The sequence below is a fragment of the Chamaea fasciata genome, unplaced genomic scaffold, assembly GCF_029207755.1.
Source record: "Chamaea fasciata isolate MVZ Bird 193981 ecotype frontalis unplaced genomic scaffold, bChaFas1.0.hap1 SCAF_1, whole genome shotgun sequence".
Lineage (NCBI taxonomy): Eukaryota > Metazoa > Chordata > Aves > Passeriformes > Sylviidae > Chamaea > Chamaea fasciata.
In genome coordinates this window covers 39,951,162-39,973,105 of record NW_027094086.1, presented here as the reverse complement: position 1 = coordinate 39,973,105, position 21,944 = coordinate 39,951,162, and the positions used below count along the sequence as shown (strand labels likewise).

Sequence of the window (21,944 nt, the reverse complement as noted above, 5' to 3'; positions counted from 1 at the left end):
GCATGGGGCTCATCTGTCCCCATCGGGTCAGATGCCTTCACCACCGAATTAAATCTCTCCGTTTACAGCTCACAAGTCACCGATTCTTACTCATTTTGAAACGTGTCGGGCTATTCAGGCACTCTGGTTGAAGTTACTGGATCATTCCAGTCCATTCCAAATACTTGGACCGACTCTGAATATGTATGGCGAACACATTTCTATCAAAACGGAATACTTTGTTCTTTGTCTTCTATTCCATGCATCTTTGTCAGATACTTACTCCCAGAAAATCAATATGCTCGTTGTATTTGCCAGATGGTAAGTGGCTGGCATGGATGCTTGTTTGGCAGCTCCAACAGCAGCTGAAAGCACACTGTACTTCTTTCACATCCTTCCCACTGCTGTGTTCTATACCAAACAGGGACAATTTTTCACAAAGCTTTTGCTCATCAACATCACCAGCACTGGCTGCATAAAATTTATTTGAGGAGCCTTTATGCCAGCTGTGTAACATTGAATACACATCCTCTCTTGCCATGATTATTGGGCTGCTTTTATACTTAGCACTGATGCCAGGGCATCCCTGTTATTGCCAAAATTTGTTTATTTTCACAGGTAACTTTTTTTTTTTGTTTGATTTGTCTCTCATTTAGCGTGTTCTCCTGCCTTATGTACTCTACCCCATTCAAGTCTGTTAAGAAAATACAGTTTATGCATAAAAAATTCTTCTAAGATTAGGAGCTTCACATTATGTCAGGTGCTTATTAAGTATGCCGAACCTGACTCCTGCTCTAGATCATCTTATTGGAACATGAACAAAATTTTGCTTTCCTTATCTACTCTGCTATTTACCATGTAAATGTCACTTCCATAAGGTGAGCTGCGGCTGAACCTCCAGCCTAAGAAGTAATAGTCTGCTAATAAACAGATTTTAATATTTTAGTCAGTAGAGCTGGAATGATCTTACTTGAATTCCCAGTTGCTGCTAGCATGGCCCCGGGGGCACTGGGGAAACGTGAGCTCTGCATGGATTGGGCATGGGGCAGTCTGCTGCTTACAGACAAGTGTTCAAGAGACTGACCCTCAGGGATCCCAAAGGAATTGCTGAAAACATCTGAGCTGTGAACCTTTCAAAAACTGGTACATTGGCTGTCCCTTCACAGTGAGATATCTATCTTAGGTATGATACTTTTCTACCTGATTTGAAATTTCTGTTTAAAGCAGTGAGAGTTTTACAAAGGAAAGCATGTTCTTTTCCCTGTCATTTTCCTTGCCCTAGAGGCTGAGATAGGATTAGGTAAAATGATTGTTCATACGAGTGTCTTGTGCATTGTTACAATGTAATTTTTTTTTTTTTTTAAGGGGACAAGAAGCTACACACATTTCATTCTGAAACTCACAGATTTCTGGAGCATTATTTCCTTTTTACCTCCATTTATTCTCTGGGCTGGCAGAGCTGCTGCCTGATCCCTTCTCCAATCTGAAGGAGGCATTCAACATGGAAGAAGGTACTGTCAAACAGAAGTTTCAGGTTGGAAAGCAAGATATTACACTGAGGAGTATCAGCTTTCCCAATGGGAACTGTCCCTTCTTCCCTGCAACTCCACAATGGCAGCTTCTATAATTCAGTTCTTTGCTGCACTGAGCCTGCACCCTGCACACCCTTCCCACCAGACCAATGTACCCATGGAAGCTGCTGTATGGTTTTCCAGTAGGAACACATTTATATTTACAAGACTGAAATAATACATGTGATCAAGTACTGCAGCAGTACTAGGAAAGTCTCTATCTCACTCTTGACTGCAGTAATTTTCTCCCAGTGGCTGGAATGGGACTGTGTTTTGGATTTGTGCTGAACGCAGGGCTGATAATATAGAGATGTTTCTCTTACTGCTCAGCAGGGCTCACACAGAGCCAAGGCCTTCTCTGCTTTTCAGGTTGCCATGCTCAGGATAAGACTTGGGGGTGCATGGGAGGATGGGAGGAGACACAGCCAGGACAGGTGACCTCAATCACCAAAGGGATATTCCAGACCTTATGGCATCATGCTCAGTATATAAAGTGGGGGGAAGGAGGAGGAGGGGGTGATGATTTGGGTGATGGTGTTTGTCTTTTCAAATAACCATAACACATGATGGGGCCCTGCTGTCCTGGAGACGGCCGAACATCTGCCTATCCACGGTAAAGTCAATTAATTTCTCATTTTGCTTTGCTTGGATGCGCAGCATTTGCTTTCCCTACTAACCTGTCTTGATCTCAACCCATGAATCTTCTGCCTTTTATCCTTCCAATTCTCTCCCCGATCCCACTGGTGGGGGGTGAGCCTGTGTGAGCCTTGGTTGATGTCTGGGGTTAAGCCACGGGAGTCTCCAACCGCCATGGATATGGATATGGATATGGATATGGATATGGATATGGATATGGACCAGCACGGCGTGGAGCTCAGCAAGGTTCGCTGCACCACCGGCCGGGCGGGTTTAGATGCAGCCTGATGGTTTTAAAGACTGGGCTTGGAAACACTTGGCTGAGGTCTCCGTAATAAAGCAGCAGGCGCTGGAAAGCGGAACGCAACAAGCGCCTCCTGCTCCACCATTGGAACTCCGAGCTCCGGCACCGCCGGCTGCGCGACACCGCCGGGAAGGCGCGGCAGGTGAGGCTTACGGCGCTGCCGTAAAGCGTGGCGGCCGGGCGCCGTCCCCGCGGGCGCCCTTGGCAGGGAGCGGCCATGAGCGGGAACGGCGCGAACCGGGCCCTGGAGCTGCTGCGCTCGCTGCCCAGGGTCAGCCTGGCCAACCTGAGGCCCAACCCCGGCTCCAAAAAGCGGGTGAGTGCCTGCAGCCCGCAGGGTGGGCTCCGGCAGCGGGCGCGGCCCGTCCCGGTGTGGTGGTTTGTCCGATGGACATTATCCTGGCACGACCAGGACAGCGGCCTGGCCAGAACGGGCGGGGGAAGGCAGAGGAGTGGGTGGCACCGCTCTGTGTGTGTGTGTGTGTGTGTGTGTATTGACCCGCTGCTTGCCCTTTGCGGGCCCTTTGGCCATCCCCACAGGGAGCTCGTGGGTGGTGCTGGCTGAACCTCAGCGCCATGGCCGGAGGGGAACAGTAAAAGGTTTTGCCTCCATGTGTTTGTGGGGTGGAGTAATATGTTTGGAAATGGAAGGTTAGAAGGCGTACAAAGAAAAGGAATGTGATGCCAGCTAACATTCTTATTACTGTTTCTCGAAGACAAACCTGTGATCTGTCTCCTTATAAGGTGGTAGAGAAAATACGAAAAAGGGAGAAACCCTGGTGGTTTGGGGGAAATTAATGACCAGGGAGATGGGGTTCAAAGGCTGAAACGTAGGAACAGCAAGCAGCACTCTCCTTAAAGTGCTGAAGACTCCCTAAAGCTACTAAATAGTAGAGAATTCAAGTGCACCTTTGTGCTAGACTTGCCCATCCCTGCCACCGAAGGAAGCTGACTTGTCCCCAGACTATTTTTGGTGCCTGCCTAAAGCTGTGCTCTGCAAAAATCGCATTAACTGCTTTTCTATTTTTCCACTTAGAAAAAATCTGTAACTTACAAATTTTTCCTGAAGAATCATCATTTTACTCAGCTGTTTTTATCTCTGAAATCTGATGTTCGGTAGGTGCTGGTCTCTGGAATAGCTGTCTAAGTGTCTCATTGATTGTTTTGAAGGAAAGAAGACGTGGCCGTGGGCGATACGGGGGTCGGAAGTGTGGCCGAGGTCACAAGGGAGAAAGACAAAGAGGGAATCGGCCCCGGCTGGGCTTTGAGGGAGGTCAGACTCCATTTTACTTAGCCATACCAAAATATGGATTTAATGAGGGACACAGGTAAGTTTCTAAAACATTTGCTTGGAAATTAATCGTTGTCTGCTTTTTTTGAGCTTTCTCCTGAAGCAAGAATCTAATGTGCTGAAACAAGCAGAACTGAAAAATTTGGCTTCCCAGATTTCTCTTGGGTTGTTAGCTGCCTTACCAGAAGAATCTCCCATTTCTTGTGAGATTATTCTTTTAATTAATTATTTCCTGGTTTACATATCTGCTTATTTACTCTCTTGTCCTTGTAGTGTATAGCAGGCTACCCTTCCTCTTCCAGCTGAGTGAATTTGTCCTCTGAAACTATTCCTTCATTCCTGCTTGTTTTTCTTTTTGTCTTATAACCCAGTGAACTGACTAGGAACTCCAGTGACTGGAGTAAGGATTCTGGGCATGGAAGGGTAATCCAAAGCCTTCCTTTGTTGTTTCTCCTCACTTTATTCACCAGAAACTCTGATCTGCTGCCAGCCAAAGAATTCTGCTTCTCTTCATGATTCTACCTTTTCAGCCCTCTGACACTGTGGTCTTTGTCTGTCTGTGCCTTGCCTGTTCCATCTAGGATCCTAACAAGCTCTTTAATACCAAATCTGCTGGATGAGGCATTAAATCACCTTTCACCATTGTTCTCCTTGGGCATTATGCTTTGTTTGATGCTTCTGTCCTTTTTTCACATTATACTTGTTGGTTGGTGTTGTGTCCTTATTCCACCCTGTTAATGTTTAAGGTTATCCTTCTACAAGTCTTTTCTTCAGACAGTGTTCTTACCTGGAGAGATGTGTTGTCAGCATTTTCTAAATTTCCTTCACTTATACTGATAATTAAAATTTTTTGATTAAATTTTTTTATTTGTTTGGGGTTTTCTTAAAGCTGGGTTTGTTTCATCAGATAGCATTTGTGTTACCTGGGTCAGCAACCATTTTGTTGCTTTTTGATCTGGTCTTGCAAGCTTGTGTGTCCATACAGTGCTGTTGCAGGCAGTAGTAACAAAAGCCTGCTGCTACATCGAGCAGACAGTCCAAGGATGAGAAGACTAATGTGTATTTGTGAATTGTTAGACTTGAGTCCATGTTCCATTTCCTGATACCACTTCATCAAACAGCTGAGCACTTCTATATTTCCATTCTTAATGCATACAGTAGAACTGACAAATTTGTCCCAGTTGTTAAAGGGCTTCCTCTGAATCTTAATAGTTTTGACATGTGACTCGGATTCTATTGCCAGGTACTGTTGTTTGCTCCTGTTTGTTAAATGATTATAAGGGGAAACAAGAAGCACGTCCAGTAGCTGAAGGCTGAGTGTAAATTCACAGTTCTGCAAAGGAAATGCTGCAGAATGCAGACACTCAGCTTCCTGTGTTAATAGTGGTCACAAGTTCATGAATAACCAGCAGCAAAAAAGCAGCCTTCTGCAGTGACAAGAAACTATTAGGATCTTGCTGTTTTTAACAACATCTGACAGCATGTGAAAACAAAAAAAGTACTCTGTAGTTTCCACATTGTTTGCAAAATTTCAGTGTCAGGCTCAGTGTAAGTGCTCCTGCGGTGACCACTGGGAGTGCACTCGAGTGGCACTGTTGGGGCAGGGGGAGCACACTGAACAATGTCTGCCTCTTTATCTTCACCTCACTTCTTCTGCCTCCACTTTTTGAACTCCTTCTCTGTGAGGGGCTGTCTGACAGCACAAACTCTTGTAACTTGGCTTTTGTATGTGGCTTGCCAGTAACAGAGATCACTGCTGCCCACTTTTTGAGCTGCCACTCAGAGACTTCCCATTGCAGCCGTCAAACAGATTGTCGGAGGAAGGTTTGGGTGGTGTGCAGAGACAGGAATAGCCTCTGGCATTGGGAAGCTGTGCTAGGGATTGGTTTGTACAGTAAAGTTAGCACATGAGAAAAAACAAAAGTAGGTTCTGCTGAAGCCAATGGCTGTTGACAAGAGATTCCACCTCCCTTTGGGGAATGTGGGTTAATGCATATTTTCTCAATATTTCTCTTCTTTAATGGTGTTTTGAGGGAGATTCCTTTCAATACTTCCTGAGATGTTGGGTGCAGTGCCAATGGATCAGAAAATCTTGTTGTGTGTAAGCTATGCATGTACAGAATTTTGCTGATAGTCTTTGACTGAGTTCCTACATTAGGAGATGTTTGGTTTTTTGACTGTCTATCAGCAAAGTACCCAAGGTGGATTCACTTTGAAAGTGTTGGTTATTTACACACTTGTTGGTTTGCCAAGAAATGTTGGCACTGTGATGTCTTAGTATTTTTTTTGGTTTAGGAGTAGATAAAAACCAGACTGGTTTTTATCTCAGTTGACCAGTTGCTATTAAAACTTCGGTTTTGTAAATTTCTCATTGTTTTGTTTGGGTTTCTTTATTTTTTTTTTATCTTTCTGTCCAGCCTCAGACGTCAGTACCAACCCCTGAGCCTCCAGAGGCTGCAGTACCTGATTGATTTGGGCAGAGTTGACCCCACACAGCCGATTGACTTAACTCAGCTCATCAACGCCAGGGGTGTGACAGTGCAGCCTCTCAAGAGGGATTACGGTGTCCAGCTGGTGGAGGAGGTATGCAGACAGCACACGTGGGACTCCAGGCTTTCAGTTTGTCATTCCCACGGTTTGGAAGCATCTCTGGATTCTCCAAATGAGTTTGCTGTGGGACTTTTGTGTGGGTCGTAAATCCACTAGAGGGCACTGTGTGTCAGCAAAAAGAAAGAAACAGCTGGGGGGAGGATGTCTTCATACCCAGGGGACTGCAGGAATGAGGATTAAGGAGTATATAACAAAAGGCTGAAGAAGGATTTTACAACAGAAAACTAAAATGTACTGAAAAAAAAAAAACCCACCCGAATATTTTGGAAATGGAAAGGTGTATTTTTTTTTAATCAACCCAGGTGCCTGAGGGCAGTTTGGTTACCTATCTTGGTGCAGGGAACAGACAGTTCCTAATACTTTGTGGGATTTAATGTTCCTTACAAGTTTTCTGAGAAGAATAAATGCTTATCTTAAAATACTCATTTTAACATTACTGTAATATGTGTTGAAATTTACAGGGTGCTGATATTTTTGCAGCCAAAGTAAATATTGAAGTGCAGAGGGCATCTGAGTTAGCAATTGCAGCCATAGAAAAAAATGGAGGTGTAGTAACGACATCATTCTATGACCCCAGGAGCTTGGGTAAGAACTGCTTTTAATTTCTGCGTTTTTTTGTTTTGTTTTGTTTTTTTTGAACATGCAAAAATTAAATGATCCAAATCAGAGTTTCAAACACAGTTCTTAGTGGAAAGTCCTCAGCTTCTAAAAGCTTCAAAGTTACATGTGTGTTTATAGAATCACAGAATTACTTTGGATTGGGAGAGACCTTAAAGATCATCTGGTTCCAGACCCCAGTGATGAGTGATAGTGCATCCTCAGTTTTGCGTTTTTTAATCATTCACTTGTTTAGTCCTTCTGGTGGTAGTAGTTGTATACCAATCAACCAGTTAAGGAAATCTGAATAGCTTTGTAAATAGAGGAACTAAAAATATTGTTTTGCTGAATTTTTGTCTTCTGTTTCCCATGTTTAATAGCACTAAGAAAACTCAGGAAAAAATAGATTTAAAAAACATGGTGGATGTTTATATTTTTAATTTAAAATGCTTTTCCACTTAAAGTGAGGAAGTAAGTTACAGAAGCTCAGAATCATTTCAGTTAAAATGGCTATTGTTTTCAGAACACTTTCACTGAAGAATGAGGCTTTGCTTTGCTTGCGGCTGCATCCTGCCTAACATTCATTCATGCAGTTTTTATTGACAATAATGCAGCTTTCATGTGTGAATGAGGCTGGGAAGAAGAGAAATAGACATTTTTAGTGTGCAAAATATGTTATCCTGGAGTGATATAAGTTCTTGGATTTTTTTCATTCCACAATAAAATAAAAATAATAAGGTTAAAAGGTTCTGGAATATAATTTGCCAAAACCAGTAAAATTTGAGGAAGATAGGATAGTACCACAAAGGACTAAATAGATGCACGTGCCACTGATATTTTATTTTAAATACTTACAGAAGCACTAAATTTGACATTAGTTGGTACACTATGCAAATAGTCATGCAAATGCATTGCTTCAAACCAGGAAATAGTCATTTAAATAAGCCTTGTTACGGTTATCTTTCCCAAATAGGCATTCTAAATGTATTAGAATTAGCAACTCCTCCAGACTGGCACTATAAATATCAGTTAAAACATAAATATCAGTTATAAATAGCAGTGTTTGTGTGGTTAAGTGAAACTTGCAAACACCTATCTCATTCTGAACAAGAATGTTCTTGAGATTCCATTTTTTGCTTGGTACTTTTTGATGTGAATGTAGCAATTATAATTTAGTACAAAACAAGGAGGTGTCATTTAACGTCTTCAGATCTGTGTTATGAAGTGCAGTCACTAATCTTCTCTGCTGTTTGCCCACAGAAATTTTATGCAAGCCAGTGGTATTCTTCCTGCGTGGCAAACCTATCCCAAAGCGAATGCTCCCACCTGAAGACCTCGTCCGTTACTACACAGATCCCAGGAATCGGGGCTACCTGGCAGATCCAGCTAAGGTTGCAGAAGCCAGGCTGGAACTTGCCAAGAAATATGGCTATGTATTACCAGACATAACTAAGGATGAACTCTTTAAGATGTTAAGTGCACGCAAGGATCCTAGACAGATATTTTTTGGTCTTGCTCCAGGATGGATCGTAAACCTGGCAGACAAGAAAATTCTAAAACCAACTGATGAGAGTCTGTTGAAATACTACAGCTCATGAACTCAGGACTGGACACAATTGCAGGTGTACAGGAAACATCTGGGTATGAAATAATGGATAGAAGTGGTGTGTGTTTTTAAGACCCCTATTATACTAGAAAAAACATTTTTTCTTCATGTAATCTTCTGGTGTAGCTCTCAACTTTTTTATTGTCATAATCGAGTGTATCAGAAGTCTTAACATTTGCAAACAATGTGGAGTCTGACATAAAGTATGGGTCTGGGCACTTTCTCTTCCAGTGGTTTGCCAGTTATTTTTTCAGACAAAAGGTTTCATTACTGTGTTTGTTTCAGAGGATAATCCCAAAGAGTCATTTGACCTAATAATTAGTTTATATTTCTCTCCCTCATTTTGAAATCTGAAACGTGACTACAAAACTAAAATTAGTTTTACAGTCGTATTGCATAAAATTTAAGTTCTAGAAAATGTATCTTGAATAGCTCTAAGAAGTATTTTTGGTTGGGGAAAAATAAAAAGAACCAGAAATAAAAAAGTACTAAAGATTGCATTAATCTCTTCAATTCCGTAGCTATGTTTTGGATTTTGCCATTGCCATCAATAGCACTAGAGCTTGAGAGATCTTGATTTTTCTTTTATTTCTTCATATGCAATTGAGGAAGACAGAGTGTACAGTTTAAAATAACTTTCTATCTGAATTTGGGGCTGAGGGGGAAAGATAGATTTCTTAATTCAATGGCTTTTATTATTCAAACAGGATTTAAAACTTGTCCTAACACAAGTGTAATCTTATTAATAAAAATGCATAGCAGAATCAATGAATGACAATGGCAGCAGATTATGAAGGATGGGGATGTGATGGACGAAGTACACAGTTGGAATTCAGTTTTCAGCTTGATCACAGATTGCATGTGTGACAGGGACAAATGAATTTAAATGTTGTGAAAAGTTATGAACAAATTGTGTTTATGGGAAACAGCATTTTAATCACACCAACTTGATTAAGTCTTGAAAAATGTTTTTCAAAAAAGGTTTGTTTTATCAGTCTCTCCAGAATACTCCATTATTGCTATGCAAGAGTATTGCAGGTTTTGTGTGGAAGCATAGGATTCGGCATTTGAGACACTAAACCAGACAGTAAGGAAAGATGAGAGGAGAGGCCAAGATGATGTATCAGAATATGCTCTGACTGCTCAGAAGTTAATGAGCTCCTTCATAATTATGTGGTTTAATGGAAGCTGAATTCGGCTTTAAAATAGTCATAGTTTGATTGCAAGAACACAGGAAACAGTCCAGGAGACCAGAACATGAGAAGTCATCTTGCTTTCCAATTTTCATGTGCCTTTGGAAATGCTACTTAAGAGTTTCCTGTAGCTGCCAGACCATCCCATCTCATAGGGAAAGTCCTCTGTGGGCTAGAATCTCTGTCTCTGTACATCTGTATTTTGCTGGTATACCTCAGTGGGGGAGGATTTCAGAAATACCTTCTTTTTCTTTCAGACAATAAAATGAAGCAGGTGAATTTTTGTTGGTGTTTGTCAACCAGTCCAGATTTTTTCTTCCCTCAATAACCTGTCTTATCGATTAATATTACTATCTGTAATCACAGAACAAAATAAAACAAGTCTTCTCATTCTGATTAAGTAATCTGAAATCAAGAGATTCAGAATAGAAGGGCACTAAATTTTGTCAATTTACTCTTCAGCTTCTATTGTTCCTTTGTTAATGTGTGTTAAATGCTATCAGTAGTGGTCATTCCCTTGACTTGTGGTTTAAGTATAGGTAAAACATAGCAAAACAACAGCAGTATAAAATTGGACTATGAATAGCAGGAATTTTGTTTTAGTGGTGTTAACATTCATATTTTATAAAGTGCCCAACACTTTTTTGGCACATTAAGAATAATACTGTGAGCCAAAAAAAGTACAGTTGGTGTTAACTTGAATGTGAAGTAAATAACTTTCTCACTTTAGATGTATCCTGTTCTGCATCCTGATGATTGTTGGTTTGGAACCTTAAATGACAAGCATTACTTTTTTCTTTTTTTTTTTTTTTTTCAAGTTTTTTGTTATTACAATAACTTTACAATAACAATATTACTACTACCTCCATTTGGGGAAGGAGTTGGAGAGGGGGAAGAGTATTTATTGCCTTCCCTTATTTGTGCCATAATGTTTCTGTTTTTATGAATCAATTCACAATTGTATTTCGTGGAGGTGGTGGTACTCAACAGGAAAGCTACTTAACTGGAAGTGAAGAAGGAAGTTAGTCATATTAGTGAAGACCAGAAGACAAAAGTGTTTATGTATCATTGTGTATTTTGGGGAGGAGAAGATGGGGGAAGGCAAGTTTGTTTCCATTTCTGCTCTTTGTATTAAAATGAACAAATTGCTCTCAGCAATTATTTTTTTCTAAATCAACTTCTTTGATATACACGCGCGTGCGAGTGCACGCGCTGGTTTCTGTGGGTTTCGAAATGGTTTTCAGGTGAAAGGGTAACTTGGATAAAATGATAACAGTGAAAGAAAGAATGAAAACAGGAAACAGATGTCTGGTGACGTCGAGGGATTGGATAGCACTTATTCAGTGAACGATGTCTTAGTCACAAGGCAGCTGTATCCTGGCTCTGATACTACAACGCTACAAATACCTTGGAGCCAAAACAGCCACGTTCCACAAAATCCGGCCATTCTACTTTATAAAGGTGATCTTTTATCATCTTATAATTGGAGAGGGGGGGAAAAAAAAAAAGGCTATATGTTCCTTTATATAAAATATGCAATGCTTGTCTTTTTTTCTCACTTCATTTAACAGTAAGCCAGTATTTTGTATCAGTTGTTTGAATTTTTAGTTACTAGTGCAAAAAGTCACAAGGCTATAGAGGATTTCCTGTTCATTTTATCTCATCAGGAACACAAGTTTCCTAGCAACCAAATACAGAATTATCAAAAGCACAAGTAAGTTATTGACAAGGTTTCTAATAAATCCATAATAAACAGTGTCCCAAAGGACTGTTGTTTGCATGTCAGGCTTACTGGTGCCAGACTTAGGTCAATGCTGGCATCTAAAGCCATTCTCATTACTTAGGTATATGGACCATATTTTCATGTTCATAAGATAAAGAATTGCCTTGGGTATCCTGTTGTAATGGTTTTTTTGTGTGTAGCAACAGGTGACACAGGAAGTACCCAATCTGCTGTAGGTGAAAAAGTGTTACAGGGTAGCTGAGGAAAAGGAACTTTTATTTGTGTCAAAATGCTTAAAGCTGTGTCAATTTTTATCAGCAATATCATACTTGATAAAACTGATTACAGATGTGAGACTGCAATCTAAATAAAGGTCCGTAAATAAGTACATACTTTGTAGTTTCCTGCTGTGATAATTAGAAATCACCTGTTTCTTAGGAACTGATTCTACTGACTGCAGCTAGTCAATGCTATGCAGGTGGCTGACTGCGGACTCAAAATGAAGTGGACTAAAATACGTGTTTTCCCTTCTCTCAAATGTACAACAGTGATAACTTGGCCTCATTATACTTCATATAGAATTTGTATTTAACAGTCAAAAGTTGACTTTACAATCCCCTGATTTCCTAAAAGGAATAAATTAAATCAGTGGCCCTGATCTGAATCTTCGCTGGCAGTGTGCCAGCATTGTTTTGACATAGAAGCATAATTGATGTTAGTCCTTCAGGAAGTCATATAAAAGTGATCAATTATGAAGATAGCTTCTCATTGCTATTTTTTTATTTTCTACTATTATTTCTATTTTCTATTCTTTTCTATATTAAAACCTTAAATACTAGTGCAAAACTGATTTTGCAGTTTAACACAAGTTCTGCAAGCAATTCGAAATTGTTGCACAAGTCCCATATTTTAAATATTTAACTGTTACGTATATCTAAAACAAGAAAGGTGCTCTGTATATCCAAAATGTCCAGTTTAATATTCTATATGCAGCTTTATGTTTTAAAATTTTCTGAAAATGTGATCAGACAGGAATAGTTTTATGTAACTCAATCTGCACTTCAGTTTAAGGCTATGGTTAAGTAAGAGAGGACTGAGTGTGACAGGGTTCTTGCCCATTAGAGGAAAATTACTAACTTTTTAAGCTCCTTTATCTCCCACCCAGGTGACTCATCTTGGTCTTTTGTAGCAGAAATATATGACATTGTCTGAAGAAGCATGGTTTCTCAGTGGAAGCAAACTATCCTCACATGTATTCTGTCTCCTGTGCTTAATATTCCCTCTGAAGCATCTGCATCTTCCCAAGGTCTCTTCTCACCTTTCCCGCTGTGGTGGTGGGAACTACAGGGCTCAATCATTCTCACAGTGTCATCCTGTCTGGCCCACTCTGGGTTTGAAAATCTGCTTGTTTTATGTGCCTCTGGAGCAGGAAAAGTGTTGATCATTCCTGCATCTGTTTATATGGGGGGGGTTAGGGGGGTTGACTTGAGTTTCCTGGACTGGTGTTGCTTTTGTTGTTAAAAATGTCAACAGCAGCGTTGTTTACTTGTTTAACCTTGTAGATTCCAAGCTACATGCCAAGCAACTTGGAGGGCCCTTTGAGCAATGGATTTGGTGTTTATTAGTCAAGGAACACTCCTAGAAGGGTGCCTGTGCACTTAAATCAGAATTGCACACACTAGATACCAGTATGAAAGGATTGGTAATTTTGCATTCAATGGACCAATGCCCAAATTTGTCTCTCCTTGCACTTTCCTTCAGCCTCTGTAAGATTCATCCTGTCTCGTGAAAGCATTGTCCTGTCTGGGCTTTAGTCTGCAAATACAAGCAGATTAGTCCATATTTAGCCTGAAAAACTGCCATTTTTATTCTTTGGAGAGGTAATGATAGCTAGAAGTTTGTGGACATAGAGCAGGCCTATGAAAAATAGGTTGATGTGTAAGTTTATAGTAAACTAGTCTTCTAGCGGTTTTTTGTGATGCTGGTGTAGTTTGCTCCCTGTGCAGAGTACCTTAAATTAAGAAAATAAATTCACTTGATATCTGATGAGGGAGATGCATTTTTAGTTGATGCATTTTTAGCTGCGGTTCAGTGCTTCAAAAATTGGAATCCAAATTCCTTATAAAGTTATTATAGTGAGCTATTGTGTTAATTTCAAAATTAATGCAGGTCTAAATTTACATTGCTCACATGTAAACAGTAGTTCAAACTCCTCTCATAGGAGTCTTGCTGATTTTGTAATAATGTGATTCACACAGTTAGTATCTAGAGCCTAGAGAAAAACCATGTTCAGCTTGGAGCAGACATCCAAGCGATTCCGTGACACTCTAGACTCCACTAACTGTGGCAGGAGTTGTAACATAGCACTCTAGTGTGCATCCAAAACTTCAGTATCTGGAGCTGAATCCCACTCTCTGTTTTCAGTGACCCAAGGTGTTTGAAGTTAATGGCTGGAATTTCTCCACAGGATCAACATATCGGCAGTGTGTGCTGCTTTGCTTGCCATTGGGAGCTTGTGAAAGCTGATGTACTAGGTTGTATTTGTCTTTGAAAATAAGCATGCTTTTAAAATTATTTAGTGAAAAAAGCTATCTAGAGCATATATTGATGCCACAAGAGGTGAGATGCTGGCTGTCAGACAGTGTTATTTTAAAACTATCGGAGACAGCTGCTTCTCCAGGATACAGAAACTGGTGACATACCCACCTGGCAGCCTCTGACTTTCAAGGTGAATGACTCCCAGTTCCCAGCCCTGCACTGATACTTCCACTCAAAATTTGCCTGCCTGCCTTCTTTGAGCCTTGTGTAATATATGCTGATGTTTGTCCTAGTTCTAGTGTACGTCTATAAGCAAAGCACAGAAATTAAACTCGCCTCCATTCGCAAAAGAAAAAGTAGGAGAGCAGAATGGTGCCTCTCTTGAGGTGTTTGCTTCACAAGTGCTGTTTGTGATGGCTGGAGAAGGTGACTGAGATGCTTCAACAGGAATGTTGTCTTGCTGCTATCTGAGAAGATGCGTCCAGTATGTCTCACAGGGTACCCCCTACAGCTACTGTGATGGCTTGTGCTGTTCATATAAAACACAGATTTGGTACTGATGTGCTTGGGGTTTGTGCACAGGCAATCATTTATCACCTCTTTTTTCATTTTTCCTTTTTTTTTCTTGGCAAGACGGTTGCGCTTATTGCGGCAGGCAGTCTGAGTATGGGCCATGTACTAGGCTTGAAACGGTTCCAGCCAAAATATTATTCTACTGGTTTTATGTTGGTTTTGGGTGATGTGATGTTGCTGCTGCCCTGACTTCCAGGTAAAATGTCTGAGCTAATTGTGACTTTGTTGTTGGGCTTTGTTGTTATTGTTGTTTTTGGAAGGCTCCAGCCTTCCAAAGTTCATCATTAAAGACAGGTGTTTACTGTGGGATGATCATGAAATGAATTACCATAGGGAGGATGTGATCGTGAAGTAAAATTCTACGTGGGTCAGGGTTTTTTGCATTCATTTGTACATCTCTGAGGGGATTGAAGCACTGGGCTGCTCTGATTTTGTGTTTGATGGGGGAAAGCTTATCTGTCCATTAAGAGAACCTGAGAAGAAAATGGGAGGTAAAAACCTGTCAAGTAATTTTTGCTGCATCTTGTGAAAACTGCATGCTGTTCCAATCCCAGTTCTTGACTGAACTGGATAGCTTTGCTTATGGCATATTGGGAAACTGCAATGGCAGCAGACTACCATGGGCACTGACATGCACCTGTGGTACTACAGAAGGCAAGGGCCAAAGTAAAAATCATTTTGGGGACGTGGGAAGGTGACAATCAAGGTATGGAAATCCACCTGAAGGGATTACAAAATCAGAAACGTGTATTCTTCAAAACCACTGAAACTCTTCTGTATGTTTAATTACTCTTTGGTTTTGCTGACTATGCTGTTATGAACTATAAGTAGTCAAGAAGTTACTTAAAGAAAATACATCTTAGGTTTTCTTTGTTGTCCGTAGAGTTTTCAGCTCTGCAGGAATCTTGTTTCCAAGCATTGTTCCTGTATCCAGTAAGACCAGAAGCAAATCTAAGAGTGGGAGCCAGCGTTTTCATGTGATGGCAATATTCCAGAAAATGGTGCTCTAGGATAAACAGTAAATACTGTGAGGCTTGCAAAACACTTACTCATTCATTGCTAATACCCTGCTGATATTTTCATTGTTAGAGAGCGTAATTTCTCTGCTGTCTCTGCAGGTGACATCCAGTCACATCTCCTCAGCATGAAACCTGTCTTTGTTTCCAGCATCCAAACCTGAGGGTAAAAAATATGATATTACCAGGTACACAAGCACCCCGCACAAACATCCTTCTCCATCTGCTCTTCTCCCCTAATTACGAGACTGCTACTGTCGTTCGTAGCGCTGAGAGTTGCATCGGCACAGTGGGGACAGGGAGAAGGTCCGGTGTCCTGGCAGAGGCAAGGCTGACACCTAGTGACCAGACGTATTTATTCCTATGGGAATTCATTGTGTGTTCTGGTTCTGTCACTCTTCACTCTTTTCTAGGTCTGGACGGTTTAGTGAAATAAAGTGAATAGTTAGCTTATTTCGTCGTCATTTTTGGCCTTTGTTTTCATTATTTCTAGTACAGTCTCCTGAAGATGGAGTTCAGATTGCTTGCAGGTTTGTTCATGCCTAATGTAGAGGATTTTGGGTGAGGTCTCCTGGGAGCTGTTCATGCCAGCTGTGCTGAGCAAGCTAAGGTGGCTGATTGCAATTAACAGTAAATGCAGAACATCATGCTTTTTGACTTTTCCTTAATAAATTCATGGCTGACTGCAGTATTTGTATTATTTTTGCTCATCCTGTGTTAAAGAATCCAAAATCAAATGTAGTGAGATATTCTCTGAGTTGCAGAATTTTCTTCCTGCAGATGTCTGTTGACCAGAGGTAGCATCTTACAAATAGGCTGCCACCTTAAGAGCACTACCTGGTTCCATCATCATTGCAGATCCTGCTGGAAATGTTCTGAGTTCTGGGCCTAACAACCTGCATAATAAAGAGGAAAAGTAAAATCTAGCTAAAATACTCTTACATAATGCTTTCTTTGGTTATGTAGATTAGCATTTCAAGAGTACCACATATTGATGAGAATTGCTTTTAACCTTTACCAAAAGGAGTAGACATATCAACTTAGGAAAACAGCCCCCTACGTGAACCAAAGGAGTCATGCCCTGTGTTGACAGCAAAAGTAGAGTGCAGAGGGTCTCAGTGATTGCCCATGCTAATGGATTTCACACAAACCCCTGCACTGAAGCCCTAAAAAAGCCTTCTTGGAGCAGTCCTTGGGATTGGAGGAACATTTTGTCTTTTAAGCATCTCTTTTCCTTTAAATGAAGTATTGGAAATAAGGTTGATAGAACATGACTGTTTGCTACTAGCACTATGTTTGACTACACAAAGTGTCATAGCTCAATGTTTTTCTGTGCCTGAAAGGAAACTTTAATTCTTCCTGAATGAAATAACTAGGAACTTGCACAAGCCCTGTGTTGTTGAACGGAAAAGGCAAAGTTTTTTTCCTTCAGATAATATTTTATATCTCACTCTTATATATGACCCTGATTCTGTATCTGTGGCATGTTTCTAATTAGCCCATGAAAAAATAAAGGGTCTGTATTTTAAAATCTACTGATTTTTTTTCTCTGGTAACTATTGTTGATAGGACAAGCCTCTGGAGAGAAGGCTAGCATATTCCCTTTTGCAGTGCTGTGACACTAGGAATGAGAATATCAAAACTGCTAGAACACTTACATACACTGAAGATTTTTTTTTCCCTCTCTGAAAACTGATGGTCCAATTCCATGTCTCAAAACCATCACCCAGTACTGTTTGCCTGAGGTGAAAGTTGTGTTTTCTCACTTGTGCTTGCAGCCATCCTTGGTGACTCTCACAAACACAATTATTGGGTTGTTCATTTGCATAATCACTTTGAATAATTATTTTTAAAATTCACAAAACCTGACTTCTAAACTTAATTAATTAATCAGAACAAGAGCCACAGAACAGGTAAATATGGCTTTGACGAGGGGTAAATAGTAGACTTAAAATTATTCATGTTGAAAGAGAAATACTGGGGACTCTGAAGACCTGAAGGCCTTAAATGTGATCCTTGAGTTTATAAGGAATTCTTTATAAAATAATTACCCTTCTTTTCTTTTTGGTAGGTAATAGAAGTTTTGTTAATTGGTCAGACTAAGCCAATGTTTTCATTACTTCAGACCCCAAGTGCAAGATTCCTGCCTTTGTTCAGAGCAAAGGGGAAAAATAAAAATCTCTAGTGTCAAATAAGTAGGCACAAAAAGAGGAGGGCACTTGTTAAGCTCCACCTCTATGTACTGGTAGAGTATCACTTCTGGAAAACCTACTCAGGGCCTCAGTCTTTGTCAGTCCTGTGCTCTTGCACTGGTAGCAGTAGTACCAAAGTAGCAGGTGCTCAAGGATAGATCCAGGTCCATGTGTCTGCTCCAAAATAACTTTTGGTGTGGAGCTTCAGCAGTAGGAACATGGGAACAGGTGCAGGCAGAGCCAAAGTGTGCTGGTTTTCATTGGGATAGAGTTAATTTTCTTCACAGTGGCTGGTATGAGGCTCTGTTTTGGATTTGTGCTGCATACAGGGATGATAATGCAGAGATGTTTTTGTTACTCTCCTTTCTGCTTTTTGTGCTGCCATGCTGGTGAGAAGACTGGGAATGTGTGGGAGGAGACACAGCCAGGACAGGTCACCCCAACTGACCAAAGGAACTTTCCAGACCTTATGGCATCATGTTCAGTATATAAAGTGGGGGGAAGAAGGAGAAAGCAGGGAAGCTTTGAAGTTTTGGCATTTGTCTTCCCAAGTCACCATTATATGCGATGGGGCCCTGCTGTCCTGGAGGTGGCTGAGCTCCTGCCTGCCAATGGGAAGCGTTGAATTAATTCCTTGTTTTACTTTGCTTCTGTGTATGGCTTTTGGTTTCCCTATTAATGTCTTTATCTCAACCTATGAGTTCTTTTTTTACCCTTCCAAATATTTCCCCAGTCTCACTGGTTGGGGCAGTGAGTGAGTGGCTGGGTGGGGCTTAGCTGCCAGCTGAGGTTAAACCATGACACAAGGGAAATTACTCATAGCAATACCCTGTGCTCAAAACTCCTCCTGAAACCTATTTCATGTGGTGACTACAGTCCTCCAGCATTGTACCAGCCTGGAGATGGTACAGCCTGTGGAGGCACACAGAGAGCCCTGTGATCCAGGCAGGTGCTCCCGTATTTTCTCCACTGCTGTGACCTGGATAGGGAGGACCCAATGTCCTTCCTAGCCTGGATCTCTGGGTTGAAATGCTTTGTGGCTGGATTGGGAGCCGAAGGGTTGACCTGCCTCCTGGCCTAACAACGGGTTTTGGAAGAATTCTCCCCTGACAGAATTCACCTGCAAGGTCCCATTCTCAGCTGCCACATGGCAATGGGGGAAGAATTGACTTTGCTTTCTTTGTGCAGTGTCAAACTCAAGTCAGCATAGTCACTGGCCTCGTTCTGCATGCTTGTAAGACCAACTGCCATCATACTAAGGAAAAGAATGATCTTTCAAACTCACATGCCTTTGTCAGAACCTTGCATGCAGTCATGTAGGAGCCAACAAGTAAGGAAGATAGCTCTGCGGCTTTTCTGACTGTATTGGATCCAAAATTTCCAGAGCTTTAGTGCTACTTCTGACTATCCAAGGTGTCAGGCCACTTATATTTCCCTTTCATATAGTAAGCTTTACTACCACTTAACTTGGATTTTGCCTGTATTTTATTGATGATGCTACTGAATTCATCATACACTTGCATATATGGCATTTCCTAATTTCATTCATGGCCCAAGTTGCAGTTAAATGAAAGTTAAAGCTCAGTGTACCTATTTGATCTTAGTTTTTCTTCTTGTGACTCAGGATGTGTCCCCACTGCACATTCCCTTGTATTTTGCACAACTGTGTTCCAAGAAGGCCAGTAGATGAAACCTTAAATTCTTCTATGGTGTTGAGGTAATTTGTTGGGGTTTTGTTTGTTTGTTTGGTGGGGTTTTTTTTGTTTGTTTGTTTTTAAACACCAGGAAATACATAATTCTACACTGAAAAGCTGTTTTGTGTCTCTGTTTACTAACACTCTTTATCAGAAGAAGTCAACTGTTTGTGATAATTTCTGCCTCAAGTGTTATTGACCTCTTTTTGGAAAAGGAATTTTTTAAAACTCCTAATTCCACTTTCCTATAGAAGTTTATCAACTAAATAAAGGCATCACGGTGAAGCACAGGCTCATGCATTACTCTACAGTGTTACTTAAATAACAATGGAACTTTTGTGGTCATTGGAGAATGAATGAATTTCTTTCTGGATGTCTGATCGACTTATTCAAATTGTTAACATGAACAGAAAATGCTCACTAAAATAAATAGATCACAAGTCTATTATGAAAGAAAAAGTTGTTATGACATGGAGAGAAATGAGAGAAATGACTGAATCCCACAGGACATAGGTCATCCTGACTCATGGCACTTCTCTATTCTGATTAACCTATCTGTACTCATTGTTCAGATCAATTAGATTACATATCTTTGTGGTTTTTTCATATCCAATCTGAAAACAAATGTGTCCCTTCTTTACTATGAAAATACTGTAGTTTGTTGCCCCTTGACTGATAATCAAAATCCAATCAGCAAGCTACTCCCTGGCTACTACTTTGTTCTGGTAGAAATCAGAGTGTACATAAACTACTGATTCCATCAAACTGCAGCCTGGTGGGCAAAAATACATCATCCTTGTATATAATCTTAAAGAGTTTTCAAGTAAACTTTGACCTGGATGCCTGGCAATCTATAGAATTTTTGGGAGGTTGATAACTAGTGTTCCATTGCTAACAAAGTTTGGAAGGCACAGACAGAGCAAGAGCTGGCCATGTTGGTTTTGCCACTACTTCACTAGATAGCAGAGCTCTCAGCTGCAGGCCTGCCTGGGAAGGAGAGGAAATGTGCTTTGGGAGTTAACAATAATGCTAGCTGGCATTCCTAGAATATGACAGCTTCTTATAATATCGACTTACAGTCAGAATCTGATTCCCTTAATGGGGTTCAGGGAATGATACAGTCAAGCTTTCCAGCGTTCTCATGTGATTTCCTAAGGAAAAATGATGTGCAACAGCACACACTTGCCTGTGCATGTGTTTGGCTCCCTCGACCTTTCTTTTGAAACCTTTTGAACTGTTTCAGCTCTGCTTTATGGAGGAGAAGAAGCATCAAAGAGGGAAAGGTCTCACAAGCCCCATGAAGACAAGTGGAAGACTGGGAGTGGAGGCTCACATGTCCCTCATAGATAGGGGTTTAAAAGTGAGTTTTCCTCTCAGCAGTCACCACTTCACCAGACAGCAAACACAGGCTCCCAGACTTCAGCTGGAAACACAGGCCTTAGCAGGGGTGCTGCTCCTAAGCCACTGGTGAGGGCACATGTCTGCTGCCCTTAGTGCTGTTGGAAAGATACACACACAAAGGTCCTGACTGGAGAGGGGAAGGATGAAATCAGATCCACAGAATATCCTGTCAGAAGTAAAATAGAAACATTTTTCCCCTGAGTATTTTACAGTTGCAAAAGTCATAATACTTCTTGGAACAATAGTAAGAACTACTCTTCCATCTGTGCTGTGATTTATGCAAACTTAACACCCTTTAATGTTGGAAAATTTAGAACTGTAATCTTCTGCCCTCATATCAACAGTCCTAAAATTTTTGAAAATTTTACAAGTGTATTTAACACAAATCTGACTCTTTGTTGAATTTTTACATGCTGCCTTGTTCCAGTTTTGCCTCCTCTTACATGCTGCTATGTTGTCTATTTTCACTTGCCACTTCTAAACAAGGGAGACATTTGGTTGGTCAGTGTCAGAAGAGATGGACATAAAGCACAAATCAATACAGAGAATAAAAATTCTAATTGGTAGCTGCTATCAGCCCAGAAGATTCTCCTTAACAAGATTATTTCCTAAATTTCCGTGAAAGAAACATTTATCCTTCTTCCTAATTTACTCCATGCAAGACCTGGTGTTTACTTTTATTGATCACTCAGACAATCATAGTGTTTTGCTTGCACTGATGTTGCAGGTGTAGATGAATTTCAGATTGCCTAAAAAAATATCTTTTGGTGCTAATAATCTGCTTTATGAGAAAAACCAGCTTCTTTTTCTCTCTGGCTGGAACTGGGAGAATGCACCTGCCTGGGTGACTTGGTGGGAAGCAAGAAGGGAGCTAACTGAGCCGTGAATGGGGCTAGCAGGGTCAACGTTTCACTGCTCGAGAAAGAGACTGGCTGGTAATTCCTGGCATCTCCCAAGGGCATCTAGCCACCAAAATATGTTTATTGCCAAAACGACAGCACCAATGATGTGGAGCAGCCA

General features: G+C 40.8%; 1 protein-coding gene across 3 annotated transcripts; it reads left to right on the top strand.

The window, feature by feature from the left end:
- Window positions 1–2,072: 2,072 nt before the first annotated feature.
- On the top strand, window positions 2,073–10,618 carry MRPL15 (mitochondrial ribosomal protein L15). Of its 3 annotated transcripts, XM_066181290.1 has the most exons (6): window positions 2,083–2,163; window positions 2,530–2,632; window positions 3,661–3,818; window positions 6,199–6,364; window positions 6,853–6,976; window positions 8,249–10,618. In XM_066181290.1, the coding sequence occupies exons 1-6, from the start codon at window positions 2,114–2,116 to the stop codon at window positions 8,584–8,586; spliced, it is 939 nt and encodes a 312-aa protein (XP_066037387.1). In that variant the 5' UTR covers window positions 2,083–2,113; the 3' UTR covers window positions 8,587–10,618. The 3 variants fall into 3 exon arrangements, with proteins under 3 accessions (XP_066037405.1, XP_066037387.1, XP_066037396.1); XM_066181308.1 differs by lacking the exon at window positions 2,530–2,632 and having other exon boundaries at window positions 2,073–2,163; window positions 3,666–3,818; XM_066181299.1 differs by lacking the exons at window positions 2,083–2,163; window positions 2,530–2,632 and adding an exon at window positions 2,673–2,806.
- Window positions 10,619–21,944: the final 11,326 nt, after the last annotated feature.